This window comes from Heptranchias perlo, chromosome 36, assembly GCF_035084215.1.
Source record: "Heptranchias perlo isolate sHepPer1 chromosome 36, sHepPer1.hap1, whole genome shotgun sequence".
Taxonomy (NCBI): Eukaryota; Metazoa; Chordata; class Chondrichthyes; order Hexanchiformes; family Hexanchidae; genus Heptranchias; species Heptranchias perlo.
The window spans coordinates 15,370,994-15,393,484 of NC_090360.1; the positions used below are offsets into that span (position 1 = coordinate 15,370,994).

The window sequence follows — 22,491 nt, forward strand, 5'->3', positions numbered from 1 at the left end:
TACCAAGCCATTAGACAATGTCAAGTTTTAACAAATGACATTTCTGAAGATGCTCTGGACTAGAAAATGGACTTGCATTTACACAGCACATTATCATGTCCAAAGCACTTGACAACAATTTTTTTCCCTGAAGTACAGTCACTGTTGTTATGCAGACAAACATGGAAACCAATTTACAGACCGCAAGGTCCTTCAAACAAAAATGTTAATAAATGACCAAATAATCTGGTTTTAACGGCATTGGTTGGGGGTTAAATGTTGGCCAGGACACCAGAAGAACTCCTCGGTCTAATTCAAATAGTACTGTGGGACATTTTACATCTACATGAGCAGGCCACAGTTTAACACCTCACCTGAAAGCCATCACCTGTGATAATGCAACACACCCTCAGTTCTTCACTGAGGCATCAGCCTAGATTACATACTGAAGTCCTAGAGTGAGGCTTGAACTCACAACTTTCTGACTCAGAGGCAAGAATGCTACCATTGAGCCAAGCTGGCACTACAGTACAATATAACTGGAAACCTTAATATTAAAAGTGCTATAAATTGGTATGTGCAGGGTAAAGTATTGATATATTTTGTTTTTTTAATTAAAGGATTTACTCAAAAGGGAATAGAACGCAGTGTGATTGCTACAATAAAAAAAACCTTTTCAAAATATTTCAGCAGAAAGGCCTAAATGGTTCTGATGACTTGTTTATAACAGAATGTTGTCACAGTATGGGGTAAATAATGATACAGAAATTAGGCAGGGCAATTTGTCCAGGACCTCAGCCTTTAGTAGGTCTGCTCATTATAAAGTGCACCTAGGGACCTTATCAGGCCCCGTGCAGTCGTGCAGGGCAGATAGGGCTTTGGTTTGTCGCCTCATTCAAAAGACAAAGGGAACAATTTCCAAGGACTAATTATAGCAATCAAATAAATAATGAGGATTATCTTCAAAATGATTCCCTTATCAATCTCCGTGAGCTCTCGGGCTCTTGTCAATCCTTCAGCAATAGTTCTACACCGAGCCATTTGTTAATCCCTTGTATCCATTCTGATGGTAATCGAGGCGGCATAGAGCCAGAGTGACAATTTAGCCAAGATATTCCCAGCAAACTGCCATACTGAAAGATATTCACCAATACAAAATTGTTCTTTAGTGGCACATACAAATAATGACTATTTTCAGACCAAGTGCAAATGCTTGGCTCTCCCCAACCATGATCCACCTACCTACAAGTGCTACAACGTGACTGCTCAAATAATAAAGTAATTAAACATCATTTTCTTCTAAAGTTATAAATGGAAGGAAAGACATAGGAAATAGGTTTTAAAAAAGAACTTGTATTTATATAGTGGCTTTCACAACCTCAGGACGTCCCAAAGCGCTTTACAGCCAATGAAATACTTTTGACGTGTAGTCACTGTTGTAGGAAATGCGGCAGCCAATTTGGGCACAGCAAGCTCCCACAAACAGCAACGAGTTAAATGACCAGATAATCTGTTTCAGGTGTTGGCTGAGGGATAAATATTGGCCAGAACTTCCCTGCTCTTCTTCGAAAAGTGCCGCGGGATCTTTTTTGTCCAACTGAGAGGGCCTTGGTTTAACGTCTCACACAAAAGACAGCACCTCCAACAGTGCAGCACTCCCTCGGTAATGCACTGAAATATTAGCCTGGATTATGTGCTCAAGTCTCTGGAGTGGGGCTTGAACCCACAAAGTTCTGACTCAGAGGTGAGAATGCTTCCACCGAGCCACAAGTTTAACCACACCACGGGTTAAATAAATACCATAAATGCCCCCTACAGCTTGGAGCTGAACCACGGTGATCAGACAGTCCCAGGTTCCATTCCTGTAACGTGCTGAATTAACCAAACTCAACTGGAGTGACAGTGAGGGCGTTCCTATTGACCTCAGCATTTCTGGCCCAGGGTGCCCACGTTAGACCGCTACCCAGTTAGACATGCTGGAAAGTGCATGTGTGTAGTGATAGGTTGAGGACAGGATGCATCTCAGCTGTGAAGTGCCCGAAAGTTGAATAGCCTGATGACACTCACTGTCTCAGCTCATACATGAAGGATGTCCACTTGGTAACTGTGGAACCGCAACCCAGCAGGAGGTAACACTTTCAAGGCAGAAGGAGAGAGAGGAAAAGCCCTTCTATGAGATGTGTGGGCTGGGTTGGATGTAAATAATAATGGGCAACATCCCAGATAACTGACGAAAAGTTATTTTTAAATTTACTATACATCTATCTTTGTTGCACTCTTACTTTTTTTAAAACATTAAAATGATCTTATGTTTCTTACCAAAGAAGCTTGCAAGTGGTGCCCCAATTGTTCGGGCTAGACCAGGGAGATGGCTGGCAGTATTTTTTGCCAGAACAATGGGCATTGCATCATCTCGAGACGAAATTCCCAACTGCACCAAAACAAAGGGGAAAAAATCATTGCAACACGAAATTTGGGATCATTTCAATAAGTCTTGAGCCCTCACTGAAGTTGGATATCAGGGAGTAGAATTAAAACGTTCCTGGAGATCTAATGATGTTACACTGCTTATTTCAACACACTTGACCATGATGTGAGCAGAGAGGGGTGGTTGCTCTGTCTGTTGGCATTGCTTTGGGATGTGGAAAGGCAAAGCTCCACACATGCATACCCAAACATATAGACCAAGCCTTTCCAACCAACTTCCAAACAGCAGAGATTTTTAATGTAAAAGGAGCCAATCGGATATTCAGTCCTTTTTAGTCTTTAGAAAATGAACAGTGTTAAAGGCACTATAGCTGCTGGGAACATCGCAAAATAGACGTTTACTGCACAGAAAGAGACTGCCAGAGCAATCTAAAACTAATCCCATTGTCCTGCCCTCTCCTCATATCCCTGTATCTTCCTCTGCTTCAAATGTTTATCGAATTCTTCTTTAAAAGATGCAGTCGGCTCTACCTCAGCTATTCCCTGTGGCAAAACATTCCATGCTCCAACAACTGTATAAAGAAATCTCTCCTAATGTCTTTTCTCACTCTCTCAGTGACAATTTTAAACTGATGACCACTCTTCGTGACCACTCTTCGCTGACTCCCCAAACAGAGGAAATAGTCTTTCCTTTTTTAGTCTATCAAAACTCTTCAGGATTTTAAACACTTCTATAAATCTTCACTTAGCCTTCTCCAGGAAATAGTCCCAGTCCCACTTTTCAATTCCTTTTCTAAGTGGCCTTCACGAGTTGCAGCTGTGCAATTTTAAAGAATTTCAATTTAATAACCGTAGCGTAGTTTGTAAAACAAAATTAGTGAACATACCTCACTTGATATTAATCGGCTGTCAACTTCATTATAATTTTTTCTTATATCTGTGACAGTCATCACTGTTGATGATACTACATTGATACCAAAGGAAACCTTCTCTTCTGCCACAAGCACTGAAGGTACCGACTTATTGATCAAATCATCCCCTATAACATAAGAAATTATTTTTAAACAGAAGAGAATGAAGAGATTCTCATTAGAAGTAGAGTTCAATTTTTGGAGTCCATATATCATCAACCTACCAGGCAAATAAACAGACTGAAAGTTTCCTAAATAGCTTGGTCCCAGATGATAAATGACTTCAACAGTTTCTAAGGAAGTGACCTCTTCAAATAGATAAGTTGGGCCGAGACGCCAAACTAAAGAGGACCTTTGCTTCCATATCTGGGGAGTTCCAATAATTCCATGAACGTCGATGACAGCTGATGGATCCAAGGAAAAGTGCATTCCTGGAAATGTCTGAATGTACTGTATCTGTTAAGGTCAAAGCAGAATTACTGTAAATAATTCACTGCATTAGGCAAAAAATGATCTTCTTTTTTACTGTAATCTATTCATGGTTTTCTATTAATTTGATGATGGAGGAAAGATGGGGCCTTTATTCATATTACCTCAATTTGGAACCATCTTCAAATATAAAATACATATGTACATTGGCATTTAACTAACAAGAGTCCTTCGATGATTTTCCCCTTCAAAACAAGCATCCCTGGAGCATTCCACACATTCATATTAAAAGTTTTGTATCGGGTGCGCAATTTTTGTCCACAAACCCTACTTTCTGTTATCAGGATTTTTGGGCATACTTTTCTGTCAACATTTTCTATTCAATTTTGCCATGTCAATTATGATGATGTAGCTGCAGGCTCTGGCCATTAGGTGGCTCTGTGGAGTGACTTCCTGAAGTCTCCCAACTCTGTTGCCATCTTATACATATTAAAAAAAACTTGCATTGATCAACTGGCTGTAGACAATGTCATGGGCAATTTACTGGTCTTTTAAAAGCAGCATTGTATTATGAAACATTACTTTAAACTAATCATACATTGCAACTGTGTTTTCACAGATCTTTTCTAGCCAATGTTATGGAAAAATACGCCTCAAAGTTTAACTCACTAGAGATTGAAGGCAAAAGGTTTGATCAATTATTGACTGTTAATAGGTTGCATTACTATGATTATATAAAGCTTTATAAGTTTTATTTTGCAAATATATAAAATTGTTCTCCATACAGGCTGCTTGTATCAGTGGAATTGCAAGCCAAGTATAACACAGAGTTTGTATCAATGCAAAAAGGATTAGACTTCTCATTGATAACTGTGCAGTGTCATTCTGCTATGAAGTCACTCAGTTTGAGACTATCTTCAAGAGGCAATCCCACACTGCTTCACAGCACACCTGCTTCAACTAGTGCAAAGTGAAATTTATAAGTTCTCAGACCATCCAACTGTATGGGAACTAGATATATTACATTTTTAATCTTTGTAATGTTATTTGTTCACAGCTATTTGTTCATCGTTAAATTTAATCAACTTGCATTTATATGGTATTCCTCATGTCCAAAAGATACCTCAATGCACTTCACAGAGTCGGTAAGAATATGTACACTGAATATGAGGAAAGAACACGTAACGGCGGAACCGGAGATTGAGCCACGAGAGCAAGTGAAAAATAATATTTTTGGAGGGGTTTTGAAAGCGGGAGGAGGGAGGACAGAAGGATTTGGGTGGCAGGGAGAATTCCAAAGACCAGGGAAATGGCAGCTGAAAGAGCACAGTCGACGGTGAGGTAAAAAAGATGGGGAACGAGGTCTAGATCAGCGTCGGAGAAGCAATGGGTTGCGAGCCAGGACACAGGGCTGAAGCAGGAACCCGGCATAAGGTGGGGCAAAGCCGTAGGAGGTATGTAAAAGTAAGGAAAAGGATTTTGAAACTGATTTGTGGAGCCTGGCAAGAACTCAGATGATGGGAGTTTGAGGCTTTGAATGTCAGGGAGAGGAACGCTACAAAATGATCCATCTGCAAACCCTCATTTTTTTTATATTAGAACGGCCCACGAAGGAAACAATAAGTGATTACTTCTTTCAACATTAAAGTATGAATGTATAGAAACCGCACATTTTAAAAATTACATCAATTCAAAATTAAAAGCCAAATAGAAGATATTAGATCTACCTTAGCTGTTCCTATGACTTTTCCGTTTAAGCATGCAAGCACAGTGCTGTTTCTTCGAGCATCCTTGCTCAGCACCACGGCTAAGTGGTGCCACTGGCCAACAAGTAAGTATTGGGAGATGTTGAACTCAACAGAGGTTAGTGCAGAAGACTGCTGGGGCTGGCTCGGCTCATTCCAATCTAAAGTGCACATTAACAACACCAACAAATAATCAGAGTAGAGTTTCATTAATTTTCAAGTAAAAAACCTGAGTCATTTTTCTTCCACCGACTACTTACAGAGAGCTCTTTAAATTATCCTGCACCATGCTGTGTTGGAATGTGGCAAACCAACACAATGGGCATGATTTTGACCCCGAGCCGGGAAGAGGGCGGGGGGGGGTCAAATTGCGGACGGGAAACCCGGAAGTACAGGTTTCCCGAACATCCTTACAATGTTGACGTAAGGACGTCTTTTATTTTGTCGGTTTGCCATCCGACTGACCGGCCTGATTGACTGAGACCAGCCTGTCAGACAGGAGACCAGGTAGGGAGAGGACGTGCTCAGGTAAGTCTTTGTATCGGGGGGGGGGGGGGGGGGCACGGGTTGGCACGGAGGGCATGAGTTGGCATGGGGGTCATGAGGGGGGAAGTCAGTCATGTGGGGAGGGATCGGGGGTCAGTCATGGGGGTCCGCGATCGTTGGGGGGGTGTCGGGGATTGGGGCAGGCTCTGCGATCACGGTGGGGATCGGGGATCAGGGGCGGGGGTCCGCAATGGTTGGCGGGGGGGGGGGGGTTTCGCTGCAGGTAGGCTTGTTGGGCCTGAGGGAAGGACTCCTGCTCCTCCAAGCCTACAAGCTGTGTCTTTCTAGGCACTTACCTGTTAGCCTTGGGCCTTCTCGCCTCCTTTCATGTGGCATGAAAGAGAAGGCCTGGGAATCCTGGCCCCCTGGGGTTGAAATTGGAATAGAAAAATGGAGGCCCGAAGCCTCCTTGAAAGGTTTTCATCACCAACCTGCCTCCTTGTCCCACCCTGGTGCAAACCGGAAGTGGGCGGATTGGAGCCGGGTTGGGGGCAGGTCCGAAATGGTTGCTATTTTGAATACCCCGCCCCCAACCCACCCGTTCTTCCCTTTTAAAATCGTGCCCCTCGAGTTTCAGGCCTCAGCTGTGCCGTTGGAAAGAGCTGCGGTCTGAAGGCCGTAGCTTTCTCCAGGGGGAGGGAAGGGAAACTGGAATGTAAATCTCTGAAGGTTGCTCTCTGGTACCGAGCCAAAAAGCACCATTAGTAGAGAGTACTCAAAGCGGGTTAACTGGCCATCCTCCGAATCATGGATCAGGGATACTTAAGAATGGAATAAAATCCAAAATAAGAAATGCAGACAGAGGGGTAAACCTTGAGTGTTTGCAATCTGAACCACCACAAACATGGAGACAATGAGAGGACGTTGCAGTGGCTCCTAACATGGCGAAGGGAAGATCTGAGAGACAAGTCTGGTGCTGTCGTGACACCTCCAAATATCTGGCTACAGGGACTTCAGTGGTGGCTTGGAGTCAACTGCCACAAGCACCAACTTGGGACACAAGAATGGGCGAGCAGGACTGAAATGCTGTCAGACCCAAGGTTGCCGACAGTCAGGTAATGAGTGTCTAATTTTCACTATCAGAGGTAACAGCAAGTTAGTGCTGTTTCCCTCCATGTTACAAAACAATATCTATAATCATCTTAAGCTGAGGGCCACTATCCCAGGTTAGTTTCCTCATGGAGCCTCCCACTGCCTCAGCCCCATTTCCCCATCATTGCAACCCCCTGTGCAAGGGCACACTCACACTGCCTGTGAGGTAGCCATGTTTTTTTTTTAAGCATTGTATTGCTTTGTTTAGGTTGGTTTTTATTACCATATTGTCACTTAGGCATCGACTGTGCAGTACACTAAACCCACAAGTCACAAATAGCATCAATTATTTGAGCAGAAAAGGTCAATAAAAGGACAGGTGCCCTTAAGGGTAGAAAAAAGGTGAGGCCTTACAATTCAACACACCATGATCACGTTTGCTTCAGTATCTTCATAAAAACTTCATTGATTATTTTATATATTGCTATTCTAAGAAATTCTTTAACAGTAATAACTGACAACATAGCTACAAAATGAATTATCTGGTCATTTAACTCATTGCTCTTTGTGGGATCTTACTGTGCGCAAATTGGCTGCTGCGTTTCCTACATTACAACACTGACTACACTTCAAAAGTACTTCATTGGCTGTAAGGCACTTTGGGACATCCTGAGGTTGTGAGGGAGGCTATAAAAATGTATGTTCTTTCTTTCTTTCTTTGACGCAGTAAGGCAAATGGCAGCTTCACTCCAACACTGCACTAACCCGACTTCGTCTAGAAGTTAAAAAAAATTGCTATTTCAGTTTTCCCCGCATTAACATACAGTTCACGTGCTTATGGCAGATATGTGTTATTCCTATTTTTAAATACTGTGTATACAAGCCAGAATGAGGGCACAGAGTGGGTCTTACTATGTATCATTTTGTTCACCCTGACCTTCTAGTCCCACCTGTCTCTCACCCATGTTGTCAGGTAGCATCCAATAGTGTCGAGAAAGAAATGGAAAATAAACTGAAATCTCAGCACTCTTGCTCCCAAAATTCTGAGTAAAATTAAAACAGTAAATTATATTAGATCCCCCCTCATACATATGATTGCGCAGAACAGAATAATATTAAAGTTGGAAAAGTTTAAATATTTCAGGAGGGGTTACCAATTACTCCATGTTGCTTGGTATAATTCTTGCCACAGTAAAGGGATGGCTCTCCCCCGACTGAAAACCTGCTGAGCTACAGGCAACAGCTACCATCCAGTATTTCAGTTAGATGGTATTTTTCATCTGTAAGCCCAGCTCGTTGAGCATTACCAGGCTTCTTGACTATGGCCTCACAGCAGAGTCCAATCCCATCCACCCAGGCACACTTTCCAGCAAGGTAATCCATTGGATAGTGATGAGGAGCAGGAACCCTGACCCACTGATCCCCTCCTCAAAATCAAAATTACGCTACTGTACAACCAAGTACAAATTCACTATTTCTATAGTTCACCATTATAATAAAGTGATAGTACAACCAAGTACAAATTCACTATTTCTATAGTTCACCATTATAATAAAGTGATAGTACAACCAAGTACAAATTCACTATTTCTATAATTCACCATTATAATAAAGTGATAGAACACTGTACCTAAAGGTTCAAACACTTCCTCCTGTGTGGAAATGACCAGACGATTCTCTGGCACTGAAAGGCTGATTGTCAAACAAGTGAAATCTTTTTCCATCTTTGACATGTGACGGAAGAGTGTCAGAAAGCGAATGGGATGGGCGTCCACAGCAGAACTGAAGCTGCTGACCATGAACCATGTGGAGTAAGTGAAGCCAACAGGTGGTGGAAACCCCCGGCAACCTGAGAACAAAAATGGAAAACTGGTCAGAAAAGCAGAAGTCAAAACATATACAATACGAACAGTGACGGACAGGAAAAGACCTAGAAAAATTTGAACCACAAATCAGTAACTGGCTTGCGCGTTTGCTTTTTCCCTGAATTTTTGAGCTTATCAAAGTGAGTAGAGGAGAAATGGCACTACTTTTGCATGCCTGTCACATGATGTTGGCATCAGACATTGCCAGATCTCAACAGCACAGGCCAGCCACACAGCAAACCTTCCTCTGCTCTGTAGTGTACTTAAGCAGGACTTAAGAAGAACATCCTCTACTGTACCATTGTGAATTTCTCCGTTTCCAGCACCAACCATTTTTACTGCCTCACTGAACGAAGGCTGCAAATTTAATGCCAATTTGTAGGCCGTTTTCTGCTCTGGACACAAGGATTAGGGTCAAGGTTAGGAACAGGGTTTCGCATTTCAATAAAACATAGATCAGGATCATTGCTGCCTTGGAAAGGACGACAATATAATTATTCATTTCATTTGCACCCTTACTAAGTAATAATCATGCATCAAGGGAGTCATGGTCTCCTAGAGTTTGCTTCATTGATTTAGGGATTTGAGGAGGAATTTCCCAGAGTTTTTCTTGAAATTGGGCACAGTTTTTTTTAAATCACTTTATTTGCTTCCCTTAGGAGTTGGTGATTAGGGAGGGTAGTGCAGGAGGTCACAACATCTAATGGATAGGCCCTTCTTTTCCTGCATTCGATCAGTTATTGATTGTGTTGCGTTGATAATTAAATGAAATAAAACAACATTAGTAAAAGTAATTAATGGTACAAAAGTCTTCACGGAAAATGATTTGACTAAAGAATCTCAGCTGTGCCTCTCAGCACAGTGCTAATCACCATCTAAAAAGGGCAGTTACAATCAAACATAGCATAGAAATATACTTCATACCAGCCCCAATCCCACCAACTACTGGAGATTCTGCCATAATCCCCGTCACTGTCGCCAATGTGGGTAAGAAACAGCACCTGGAAAAAACATTTAAAGTGAGGGTTAGGTCTGCGATCAAGAACTGACTACGTTTGAGATCATTCTCCCCTTTTATTTTAATTTCATTTTTCATTCTTTGTTATTTAGCTCTCCCTGGGCTACACACCATCCCTGCTCCTTCATTCTCAAGAGCCAGTTCTGCTCTTGAGTCTGTCACTGAAAGATGTGCAAATCCCCAGGGTGATTTACCCTCTCATCCTCCCTCCCATCTTATGGTGAAGTACCCGTTCCACCTGTCACATCAAGATCATGGCACAAAAATGCCATACTGGAACTCCATGACAAGTTGGCAAACCAGTGACACGTGTCTTATTAATATATTTCATAGTATCATAGTATGGTACAGCACAGAAGGTGGTCATTCAGCCCATCGTGCATGTGGTAGCTCTTTGAAAGAGCTATCCAATTAGTCCCACTCTCCTGCTTTTTCCCCATAGCCCTGCAGTTTTTTTCCCCGCCAAGTATTTATCCAATTCCCTTTTGAAAGTTACTTTGGAACCTGCTTCCACCGCCCTTTCAGGCAGTGCATTCCAGATCATAACAACTCGCTGTGTAAAAAAATGTTTCCTCATATTGCCTCTAGTTCTTTTGCCAATCACCTTAAATCTGTATCCTCTGGGTTACCGACTCTCCTGCCACTGGAAACAGTTTTTCCTTATTTACTCTATCAAAACCGGTCATGATTTTGAACACCTCTATCAAATCTCCCCTTAACCTTCTCTGCTCTAAGGAGAACAACCCCAGCTCCTCCAGTCTCTCCACGTACCTGAAGTCCCTCATCCCTGGTACCATTCTAGTAAATCTCTTCTGCACCCAAAATTTATTGCAGAAAACTAAATTAATCCCCACTGCAGTCTACCAACGGACCCCTGTTGCATTAGGATGTGATGGTTTTGGAGGTATTCCATGATATGGCAAATAACTTGGTAGGGGGCATCCGGAAAATCGTAATCAACCTCTTGAGGCCTGCTGCTTCAGGATATTCACAAACCTCGTGAGCTGACACCTGGCTCACCGTGGGATAATCAGGCATCTGGTTTTGAGCCTTGATTCAGGAATGGCCACCCAGTATTTTGAGGAATGACAACTGGACACTATGGGGGTCATTTTCAACTTGGCCACCTTGGGGGGGAGGGGGTAACCTGGGGGAGTGCACCCTGTTATCTGCTGCCCATAACCTAGCTCGCAACAAGTCCCGTTCACCCATCATCCCTGTGCTCACTGGCCTACATTGGCTCCCGATCCAGCAACATTTTGATTTTAAAATCCTCATGCTTATTTTCAAATCCATCCATGGCCTCGCCCCCTCCCTATCTCTGTAACCTTCTCCAGCCCTACAACCCTCTGAGATCTCTGCATTCCTCCAATTCTGGCCTCTTGCGAATCCCCAATTTTCATCGCTCCACCACTGTCAGCCGTACCTTCAGCTGCCTAGGCCCTAAACTCTGGAATTCCCTCTCTAATCCTCTCCGCTACCTCTCTCTCCTCCTGTAAGACGCTGCTTAAAACCTACGTCTTTGACCAAGCCTTTGGTCACCTGTCCTACTATCTCTTTATGTGGCTCAGTATCAAATTTTGTTTGATAACACGCCTGTGAAGCAACTTGGAACGTTTTAAAGGTCCTATATAAATGCAAGTTGTTGTTGTTGTTGTTATCTACTTGACTTTCATCCCATTGAAATCCATGCGATGAAAATCAGGCGGCTTCTACAACGGGCGGCCTATCTGCTCCGCCAAGTAACCACCTAGGCGGAGAAGTTGAAAATGACCCCCAATACGACTAGTTTTTCATCACCGAATTTATTTTATGAAAACTGTGCGCATGCAGTTCATACTATGTATGGGATGCACTGCAGCAACTCATCGAGGCTTCTTCAGCGGCAACTCCCAAACCCAAGACCTCCCTCACTTAGAAGGACAAGAGCAGCAGGTGCATGGGAACACCGTGGGTTCCCCTCCAAGTCACACACCATCCTGACTTGGACATATATCACCGTTCCTTCAATGTCGCTGGGCCGAAATCCTGGAACTCCCTCCCTAACGGTTCAAGAAAATGCCCTACCATCACCTTCTCAAGGGCAACTAGGGATGGGTAATAAATGCTGGCCTTGCCAGCAATGCTCGCATCCCAAGGATGATTTTTTTTTCAAACTGCTGAACAGGGCTGTTTGATTCTCATAGATGCACAAGCACTTTGTTTTATATATATATGTATGGCATTTTTTGTTAAATACCCTGCCCCAGTCTGGCTTTGGGCTGGGCAAAAGCTGGCAACCCTGCCTTCTCAATGAGAAAATGTAATGCACAGAAGCAGCAAGGCCAAACACCATCAGCTCTAATCTTCCTTCCTTGTGGATCCTCCAGCTGCTGACACACCACTCATCAGAAGTTAATAACTGTAATTACAACACTGGGATTGCTAGACCTTGAACGAAAGCCAGGTTAGAAATGCTGTCGTAAGTCTACTTGTCACTTCACAACTGACTGACTGATTAAAAGCATCCAACCCATCACTAGACTAAAATCTCTTCTGTCTGTTACGACAGTTGTCTTTAGGTATCAGCCTTGGCTCAGTGGGTAGCACTCTCGCCTCTGACTCAGAAGATCGCCAGTTCAATCCCCACTCCAGAGACTTGAGTACATAATCTAGGCTAACACTTCTGTGCAATATTGAGAGCGCACTTCCGGATGAGACATTAAACAGAGGTCCCATTTTCCCTTTCAGGTGGACGTAAAAGGCACTATTCAAAGAAGGAAGTTCTCCCAGTGTTCTAGCCGACATTTGTCCCTCAACCAGCACCACTAAAACATATTATCTGATCGTTTATCTCATTGTGGGACCTTACTGTGCGCAGATTGGTTGCTGTGTTTCCCTACATCACAACAGTGACTACACTTCATTGACTGTGAAGCACTTCAGAATGTGAAAGGCACTATATAAATGCAAATCCTTTCTAGGTCCTCAGGTCATCTTCTTCTTCCTCACTGGTTACGTTTCATGTTTGCCTCTCCGTACCAATTGGTTATTTATCAATCATATAACACCAAACTTTTTTGCCAATTTCAATTGTTCCCCTAAATCAGATTGATTAATTTTATATTTTATTTAATTTTATATGTGCTATACAGCACTGCTCACGGGTGAACACACCTCTAACAGGTTCACATCTGTAACCATGTTAGTTTGTCGCTATCGTGCTCTTCACTGCCTGTGTTATTAGTGATTTATATCTTGTTCCATACCCATAGCCAACAACAGACATATCAAACTCTGCGAAGGAGGGCGCTGTGGATGATTTTGTTGGCTGGAAATTCCGGGAAGACATCATGGAAACTAAGCTCACAACTCGATGCCGTGGTATTGCTGTACACCTTGGCACGCGGGATAAACTGAAACACAGTGTCGGTCTGTTCTTTGCATAGAGCGAGCCTCTCCGAGTGAAGCTTTCCCTCCGCCCCGAGTCTGTCTCTAAAATGGAGAAAGAAAAGAGCCGGGCGTAAGAATTGAGAACAGTTTTCAATAGAAAGCACTCATCAAATGCATTTTAACAAGTGACCTGTATACATGAATTAACAAGCACGTAACAAGTTAGTTATTACTGATAACCAACTGACTAATTAGTGAAGAATAAGCCACTGTTATTCATTTAAGTCAATAGAAAATCGTTTTTATTTTTCACAAATTTACATGATTGAGGAATCTATAATATGCCTTTTTGCTTTATGTTCAAGATGAAGAAATTTCATAACATTTGACAAAAACTGAAATAAAATACTGAAGAATACAGTTATGAAAATTGCCGCTAATATTCAGGTGGTAAAGAGATTTTTTTTGCATTGTTACAAGTGTTAAAAAATGATGCAATCTTCATTCTGCTGAGATTATTTGCACAGCGCCTGATTTGCACGCATTTGTTCTCAAACGGCCTTTATTTTGATCTGCAACAGGAATTTAACTTTAATCCTGTTCTTTATTTGCAAAGTGCAAACGTAGGCTGGTTTGGCTCAAGGAGGAAGAACAGTCGAACAAGCACAGCGGAAAAAATAAAGTGCAACAAAATTAATTCACGAGCACTGTCTGCATAAGGGAATTGATTCTATCGGACAAGATATATGTTTGTATAATCCACTGGTTTCTGGCATGAATTCTAATTGTACAACGTAGATCATTTATGTTTAATAATAATTTACTTTATTGACAGAGAAGGTTACACTTATTAATTTCACCTCCTATTCGTCATCCTGCTTGGCCTGGTGCCAAAAGCCAGGAGTCACATGACATGTTCCCAGATTAACCCATTACCGCTCAGTTTCCACTCCGTATCTCCCCACTCAACACGGCTCAGGTACGGACCTGGGCAGAAGAGGATTTGCAGCTCCTCCCATGATTGGTGCACAGCGCTGAGCAACAGATGTCCTGATCTCAACAGCACTCTAAAAATGGGTGTTGCACCGTGGATTGAGAGGGGAGAGAGGGTGAGGTAGCAGGATTGCAGCTTCTCACGAAACACGTCAAAAATTGAGGAAAAGAAAACAGTAAAACATATATTTAAGCTCTCTATTCATCTTTTGTGCAATAAAAGGTCAGATTAACCCAGCTTAAACTCCCCAGGTATGACAAAGGCAGAATGTAGACATTTGGGTTTAATCTGCACTCTGTTAAATTGAAATCACAGAATCATAGAAAGGTTACAGCAGGGAAGGAGGCCATTTGGCCCATCGAAGCTGTGCCGGCTCTATGCAAGAGCAATCCAGCTGGTCCCACTCCCCCGCCCTATCCCCGGAGCCCTGCAATTTTTTTCCTTTCAAGTACTTATCCAGTTTCCTTTTGAAGGCCATGATTGAATCTGCCTCCACCACCCCCTCAGGCAGTGCATTCCAGATCCTAACCACTCGCTGTGTAAACAAGTTTTTTCTCACGTCACCTTTGGTTCTGGCATTATGCACCAACTCTAAAAGGCTGCCAGCCTCGGGTATTGATGACTGTCTAAAGTAATATACACACTCTTAATCCCAACAATTTCCTCTTCGTGGTTAGTTTGGTTCAGTTGGGTAGCATTCTTGCCTTTGCCTCTGCTATAAACAAAGGATACCAGTTAAACTCACTGAGTTGACTCAGTCCGAAAACTATTCTATCACCACTAAGATTGAAAGTTCACTCGAGGAGTTAAGCACGTAATCTAGGCTGACACTTCATTGCAGTAACATTGTCAGAAGTGCCATGAGACATTAATAAAAGGCACAGTTTGTCTTTTCAAGTGGACGTAGAAGTTCGTGGGATAGATTTTCGCCTTGCCACCGGGCATGAGATTGGCACTGGGGATCGGCTGCCCATTATAGCGGACTGCCGTATTTTCATTTCCACAATCTCCTTCTATGCTGTAAACTCCTATGATTCCATGATCAATTGATTCATAATTTTAATCTACTGGAGGCTGGCTTTCCGTCGGAGACATCATCACCGAGTAAGGGCACTCAGACATAACAGGGGAGATTTTCATGAGTCTGCGCCCAGGTGCCTTGGATTGTCTAGACGTAGCAAATACCAGGGAGTCAAGCGGGTCAGAACCCATACCTGTTCACAAACACCTCCCCACCAACTCCCGATTTTCCTCCATCTAAATGAATGGAAGGAAAACGAGAGAGAGTTCCTTTACATTTGCACTTGGATGCACCCGATGTTCTGATATTAGCTGTGCCCAGGTGATCCAGTGAATCAGGGCACAGACCCAAGAGAATCTCCCCTAAAGCTTCAACAACTAAACTCACTGTGGCACATTCTCACTCAACTGAAATCTATGGGCTCTACTTCAGTTACTGAGGCACATTTAACTGCACAGAAAGACACAAATCATTTCGGAGAGCAGTAGAAGGGTCATACTCTCCACTGCCAAGAATTGTCATTTGTAATTATTTACTGTAAAAATGAATGTGAAACGTAGTGAACCAAAGAAGATATCTTAAACATGGATTCAAGGCACAAAAGGAGGCCATTCAGCCCATTACACTGGTGCTAGTGTCAGCTATTCAATTGGAGCTTTTTAATGCTATTTCCCAACATTTTCACCTTATCCTGTTACATTCTTCCTTTTCAAATATTTATCCAAGTCCCTTTTAAATGATGTTATAGTCTCTACCTCAGTAAAGCATTCCATGTTCTCATAACCCTCAGTGTAAAAACATTTCTAACTTCACTCTTCATTCTACGAGTGATGATCTTCAATTTACGAATGAACGGCAAAATTACGGAATTTTATTTCGGAACAGAATTCCATTGCAGCCTAATTCAAAGTTGTTTTGTGCTAAAAATTAGTTATCCAATAATATAAAACTAAGTAACGTAAATAGGTGTCAGCCTGGGCTCAGCGGTAGCACTCCCGCCTCTGAGTCAGATGGTTGTGGGTTCAAGTCCCACTCCAGAGATTTGAGCATATAATCTCAGTTCAGTATAGTACTGAGGGAGTGCTGCACTGTCAGAGGTGCCGTCTTTCAGATGAGAGGTTAAACCAAGGCTCCGTCTTCCCTCTCAAGTGGATGTAAAAGATCTCATGGCACTTACCCTTGGAATCAATCTGATGCCAGGGCATGGCGGTTTGACGTTTACCAGATGAGTCACGTATTTGGGTCTTTGCAACCGCACAATTCAGTGGATCTCCAAGGCGCAAGAACTGTCTGTGAATTGTAAATCAGCAAGCAGTAAAATGTAAAAGCAAAATAAATCGCCCTACTGACTAATATTGATATTATTGCAGAGGCATTCCTTTTTTTTTAAAGGAAGGGTTTCTGATAATTACACAACAGTTTTCTGACAAATTTCATGAGAAATAAAAATGCCACATTCTTCGGGTGAAATGTGAAATCTGTTAAAAAAATGTTTTAGCACCAAGTTTCCAATTTGCTGTCCTAAAGAAAGACTTGCATTCATATAGCGCCTTTCGCGACCTTAGGGCATCCCAAAGCTCTTTACAGCAGCGCTTTTGAAGTTCCTCAAAGATCCATGGCGTATTGGAAGATTAGCAGGGAGTTCTCCTCGGGTCCTGGCTGACTTTCCTCCATCAACCAACACCACCTGAACAGATTAATGGATCATTTATCTCAATCCTATTTGTGGGATCTTGCTGCGCAAAAAAATGGCTACCGTATTTGGTTGCATTTCAGTTGCCGTGCTTCAAAGTAATTCATTGCACGTGAAGCGTTTTGAGACATTCTGAGATGTGATAAGGTGCTATGTAAATGCAAGTCTTTCTTTACTGCAGCTGCCAGAAATAGGAACCAACAGCACTTTTATTGTTCAATGTCAAGCTTATAACTTCCATTATCAGGTACTGGTCTTGTTTGGGCTAAAATTTATTTTCTTTGTTTTATATTGCAATGTTGTAATTTCCATTCAACAGTTCCTCTTATGTAAAAATCAGCTTCGTACAACAAATAGGGCAAGTTTTACTCTTATTAGATTTGACTGTAAAGGATCACTTGCATGCAGAGCACATAGAAAAATTGGAGAAGATCACACGTGCATATTGGAACCCACCTGATTGTCAATCTATAATTCCCTCATTATCCTCTCATTATCAGGTAAAAACAGAACCAGCAAGAGACATGGGCCAGTTAAAAAAATGTTTTAGCACCAAGTGCTGTTCTAAAGAAAGACTTGCATTTGTATCGTGTCTTTCATGACCTCAGGACATCCCAAAAAGTGCTTTACAGCAGTACTTTTGAATCACTGTTGTAATGTAGGAAACGCAGCCAATTTGCGCGCAGCATGCTCCCACGAACAGCAATGCGATGATGACCAGATCATTTGTTTTAGATGTTGATTGAGGGCCCGCCTGATTTTGAATCTATTATTCTCTCATTATCAGGGAGAAACATAATCCAGCAAGAGACATGGGACAGTTTCGAAACAAATTGTGACAAGAGAACTGACAACAAGTAAGGATGGGGAATTGACGGGGCTCTGGATGAGGGAACCCGCACTGTACGAGAGCGAGATACTCGCCTTGCATTCAACTGTGAAATTTATCACCAGTATTAACACTTACAACACCTCCCTGCCTTACCAGCACACTGCCCCAATAAAATAAAACATTTTGTTGCACGAAAATTACATCCATATCAGGATTTTAAAAGAGCAATAATACAATATTTAAACGGGCTTTACTAACTATATCAAAAACAATTTTACAACACCAAGTTATAGTCCAGCAATTTTATTTTAAATTCACAAGCTTTCGGAGACTTCCTCCTTCCTCAGGCAAATGTTTTGAGGAAGGAGGAAGTCTCCGAAAGCTTGTGAATTTAAAATAAAATTGCTGGACTATAACTTGGTGTTGTAAAATTGTTTACAATTGTCAGCCCCAGTCCATCACCGGCATCTCCACATTATATCAAAAACATTCAATATCGGTGTGTGTACACAACAAAGGGAAAGACAATACCTCAGTATTGATGGTTCAATAGCCTGGCAAGCTAGCTTCTCGAAAATCCTGATGAGGGGTAAGTGTAAAGGATTGCAGTTATCGGCCAACGCCTCCTTGCAGCGATTTACCAGGACCGTCAGAAGTCCAGATCCACACATGACCTGTCGGTTCCTGTCTGATTTGACTAGCGATAGAATATAATTAGCCACTGCATATTGCAGCTCCAGGGATAACTGAAGGGGACAGAAGATAAAGTTGTTATTGCTCATATAGCAAAGTATAAGTAAGACACAGGGCACTGAACACTCTACATCCTATTGTGATTTTACCCTATTACGAGTTATGGTGACTTTATTTTAAATGGCACATTTAGATTACTATTCAAACAAAGTCTAAAAATAATACTAAATAACATATTAATTGCACAAATGCATGAGTTACATATTTTTAATATTGTTAAATTAGAGCAGGTGTGTATTGCACGAATATGTTAATGATCAAGTGGTGCTGCAAATGGTAGGAGCTCTGGGCATCCATGTTTGGACACATAGTCACAACAGCTCGTCACGTTTAATGTGAAGAGAGAGCAGATGGGAGTGTCCACTACTAACATTGGAAACATTGAAAAATACAGTGAGAAAATTTCCTCAGGAGACCCTCTAAATCATTTGGGTACTTTTGGGTTAGATGAAGTAGAGTGGGAAGAGGCTCGTATGGAGCATAAGCGCCGGCATAGAGCAGTTGGGCCAAATGGCCTGTTTCTCTTCTGTAAAATTCTATGTAATTCCAAGTCATTTTAAAATATGGATTCACACAAGGTTGGGTTTATACTGCACCTGAGGTGAGGTGAGAGTGACTGCCCTTGACATCAAGGCAGCATTTGACCGAGTGTGGCACCAAGGATCCCTAGTAAAATTGAAGTCAATGGAAATCAGGGGGAAAACTCTCCAGTGGCTGGAGTCATACCTAGCACAAAGGAAGATGGCAGTGGTTGTTGGAGGCCAATCATCTCAGCCCCAGGACATTGCTGCAGGATTTTCTCAGGGCAGTGTCCTAGGCCCAACCATCTTCAGCTGCTTCATCAATGACCATCCCTCCATCATAAGGTCAGAAATGGGGATGTTCGCTGATGACTGCACAGTGTTCAGTTCCATTCGCAACTCCTCAGATAATGAAGTAGTCCGTGCCCGCATGCAGCAAGACCTGGACAACATCCAGGCTTGGGCTCGTAATTGGCAAGTAACATTCGTGCCAGGCAATGACCATCTCCAACAAAAGAGAGTCTAACCACCTCCCCTTGACATTCAACAGCATTACCATCGCCGAATCCCCCACCATCAACATCCTAGGGGTCACACTGACCAGAAACTGAACTGGACCAGCCATATAAATACTGTGGCTACAAGAGCAGGTCAGAGGCTGGGTATTCTGCGGCGAGTGACTCACCTCCTGACTCCCCAAAGCCTTTCCACCATCTACAAGGCACAAGTCAGGAGTGTGATGGAATACTCTCCACTTGCCTGGATGAGTACAGCTACAACAACACTCAAGAAGCTTGACACCATCCAAGACAAAGCAGCCCGCTTGATTGGCACCCCATCCACCACCCTAAACATTCACTTCCTTCACCACCGGCACACTGTGGCTGCAGTGTGTACCATCCACAGGATGCACTGCAGCAACTCGCCAAGGCTTCTTCGACAGCACCTTCCAAACCCGCGACCTCTACCACCTAGAAGGACAAGGGCAGCAGGCACATGGGAACAACACCACCTGCACGTTCCCCTCCAAGTCACACACCATCCCGACTTGGAAATATATTGCTGTTCCTTCATCGTTGCTGGGTCAAAATCCTGGAACTCCCTGCCTAACAGCACTGTGGGAGAACCTTCACCAAACAGACTGCAGCGGTTCAAGAAGGCGGCTCACAACCACCTTCCCAAGGGCAATTAAGGATGGGCAATAAATGCTGGCCTCGCCAGCAACGCCCACATCCCATGAACGAATAAAAAAAAATCTGGTACAAATTCCAAATGGTGTGAGCATACCAGGGGTGGTCTTACATTCATCCTGTTGATGCACTGGGAAGTCAGATCATTGACCTGACCCGCTCAGTTATATTGCCACTTCTGTGTAGATGGACACCCTCAAACCATTTCACATCACCGTCACAGTATAAAGTAACCCCTCAGTGTCATTATGCTCATAGACTGCACGGTGACCCTCCAACGATGGTGCCTCTCCTCACCTTTGATACCCCACTACCAGTGCTCTCCCTTAACACAGACTCAGCTAATGAGAAGGGGCCAATTGTTTGTTCTGTATGTCATATTATTTTGTCCAATTATGTTTATTTGCATGAAAGATATGGCCTCCAGACCAGTGACTTGTGCTCCATGATGTACACTTGCCACAAGTGACCACTGCTTTGGGCCACTTAACATGTGTCAAACGTGTTAAAAATGTTGACGTGAACATCAGTCATGTGTGAGTCATGATCTGTCATGCTTCACACGTAAACAATGGGGGTAATTTTAACCTAACCCGCCCGTCGGGAAACTGACCAGGTCGGGTGCAACACTGGCTTTACACCCCACCCGATTTTACTCTCCATCGAAGTCAATGGCGTAATATTGGGCAGGGTGTAAAACTGCTGTTCCACGGGATCCCATGGGTTTCCCGCCCGACGAGTTAGGTTCAAATTACACCCAGTGCATCTGAGGAAAACAATTTTTTTTAAATACATCAAAAATATTTAAATTTTGCACATGCAACTAAGAATAAGTTCGCTGTTGCCATAGTCAAAGGGAGGGCTGGTCAGTTAATTGGCACTACATTGTTGTAGCCCTTCTCTGAATGGCACTCATTTTGAGTGTCACTCTATACTGGGACCACGGGCTGGGTGAACACATCCTACATTGTCTAAACAGAGCACACAGTAGGGGATAACGGTTCACAGAAAGTAATGCAATCAAATTATGTGCGAAATAACACACCAGACCTGGTACCAATCAGCAGCTCACCGACCCTATGTCACTGGTCCACCATCTGCATCCACTATGGAATCCAGAGGTTGGGCAGTACATTGATATGTGGGATATGATAGTGAATAAATACAAGCAAGGGAGGGGCCAGAAAGAGTTCCAATCAACACTATTCCACAGTGGCTCAGCCTTCCTGGAAACCAGTTGAATGATGGGAACAGGACAGAAATACACCATCAGAATCAAACTGGTATTTGTCATGTTTAGCAAAGATAAATCACAATATAAAAAAGAAAATATATTTGGTGTAAGGCACCTCTTTAATTACAGCATTGTAAAATGCTATCCTGGAGTGTTTCTTTAAGATAACTGGAATATAACTCAAGGTGGATTTTGTGGTTCCTTGGCCGATTTACACAATAAATAACCTGTTCAATGAATAAAGCTTCAGGCAAATTTTTACTTGACTGATCTAATGCAAAGCAGGATGGCATAGTTCACCTTTGCTGGTGTTGCCATGGAACAGCCACAAAGATGTGAAGGGACGTCTCACCAAACTGTCTTCTAATTCAAAGTCACTGTATTAAAAAATGCCTTGTTACCAAATAAAACTGTCACACCTAAAAGTTGGAAAGTTAGGTCTCCAGTTTATAAAATGAAGTAATGATCTAGGTGGGTGATAGCAGGCTGAGGCATACAAACAGGGTAAACTGTTCAGCCATTCGAGTCTGTTCCACCATTCCATTAGGTCGTGGCTGACCTGTACCTCAACTCCATTTACCCGCCTTTGATCCATATCAACAACAATAGCAACTTGCATTTATATAGCACCTTTAACATAGTAAAACATCCCAAAGTACTTCACAGGAGCGTAATCAAACAAAATTTGACACCAAGCTACATAAGGAGATATTAGGACAGGTGACCAACAGCTTGGTCAAAGAGGAAGGATTCAAGGAGTGTCTTAAAGAGGAGAGAGAGGTCGAGTGGCGAAGAGGTTTAAAGAGGGAATTCCAGAGATTAGGGACTAGGCAGTTAAAAAGTTAAAGTTAGAGGCTCTTTATCTGAATGCACAAAGCATTTGTAACAAGATAGACAAATTAGTGGCACAAATAGAGATAAATGGGTTTG

At 42.6% G+C, this 22,491-nt stretch overlaps 1 protein-coding gene across 1 annotated transcript in view; it reads right to left on the minus strand.

Moving 5' to 3' along the window:
- The window catches only part of wdfy4 (WDFY family member 4), a 225,644-nt gene that overhangs the window by 160,226 nt on the left and 42,927 nt on the right, over positions 1 to 22,491 (minus strand). The window contains exons 15-23 of the mRNA XM_067972622.1: positions 18,395 to 18,609; positions 16,516 to 16,628; positions 13,200 to 13,425; positions 9,858 to 9,934; positions 8,699 to 8,917; positions 5,474 to 5,652; positions 3,542 to 3,773; positions 3,294 to 3,445; positions 2,299 to 2,410 (exon numbers count right to left, since the gene is read on the minus strand). Coding sequence (XP_067828723.1) covers positions 2,299 to 2,410; positions 3,294 to 3,445; positions 3,542 to 3,773; positions 5,474 to 5,652; positions 8,699 to 8,917; positions 9,858 to 9,934; positions 13,200 to 13,425; positions 16,516 to 16,628; positions 18,395 to 18,609 — 1,525 coding nt within the window. The remainder of the gene's footprint in view (positions 1 to 2,298; positions 2,411 to 3,293; positions 3,446 to 3,541; positions 3,774 to 5,473; positions 5,653 to 8,698; positions 8,918 to 9,857; positions 9,935 to 13,199; positions 13,426 to 16,515; positions 16,629 to 18,394; positions 18,610 to 22,491) is intronic.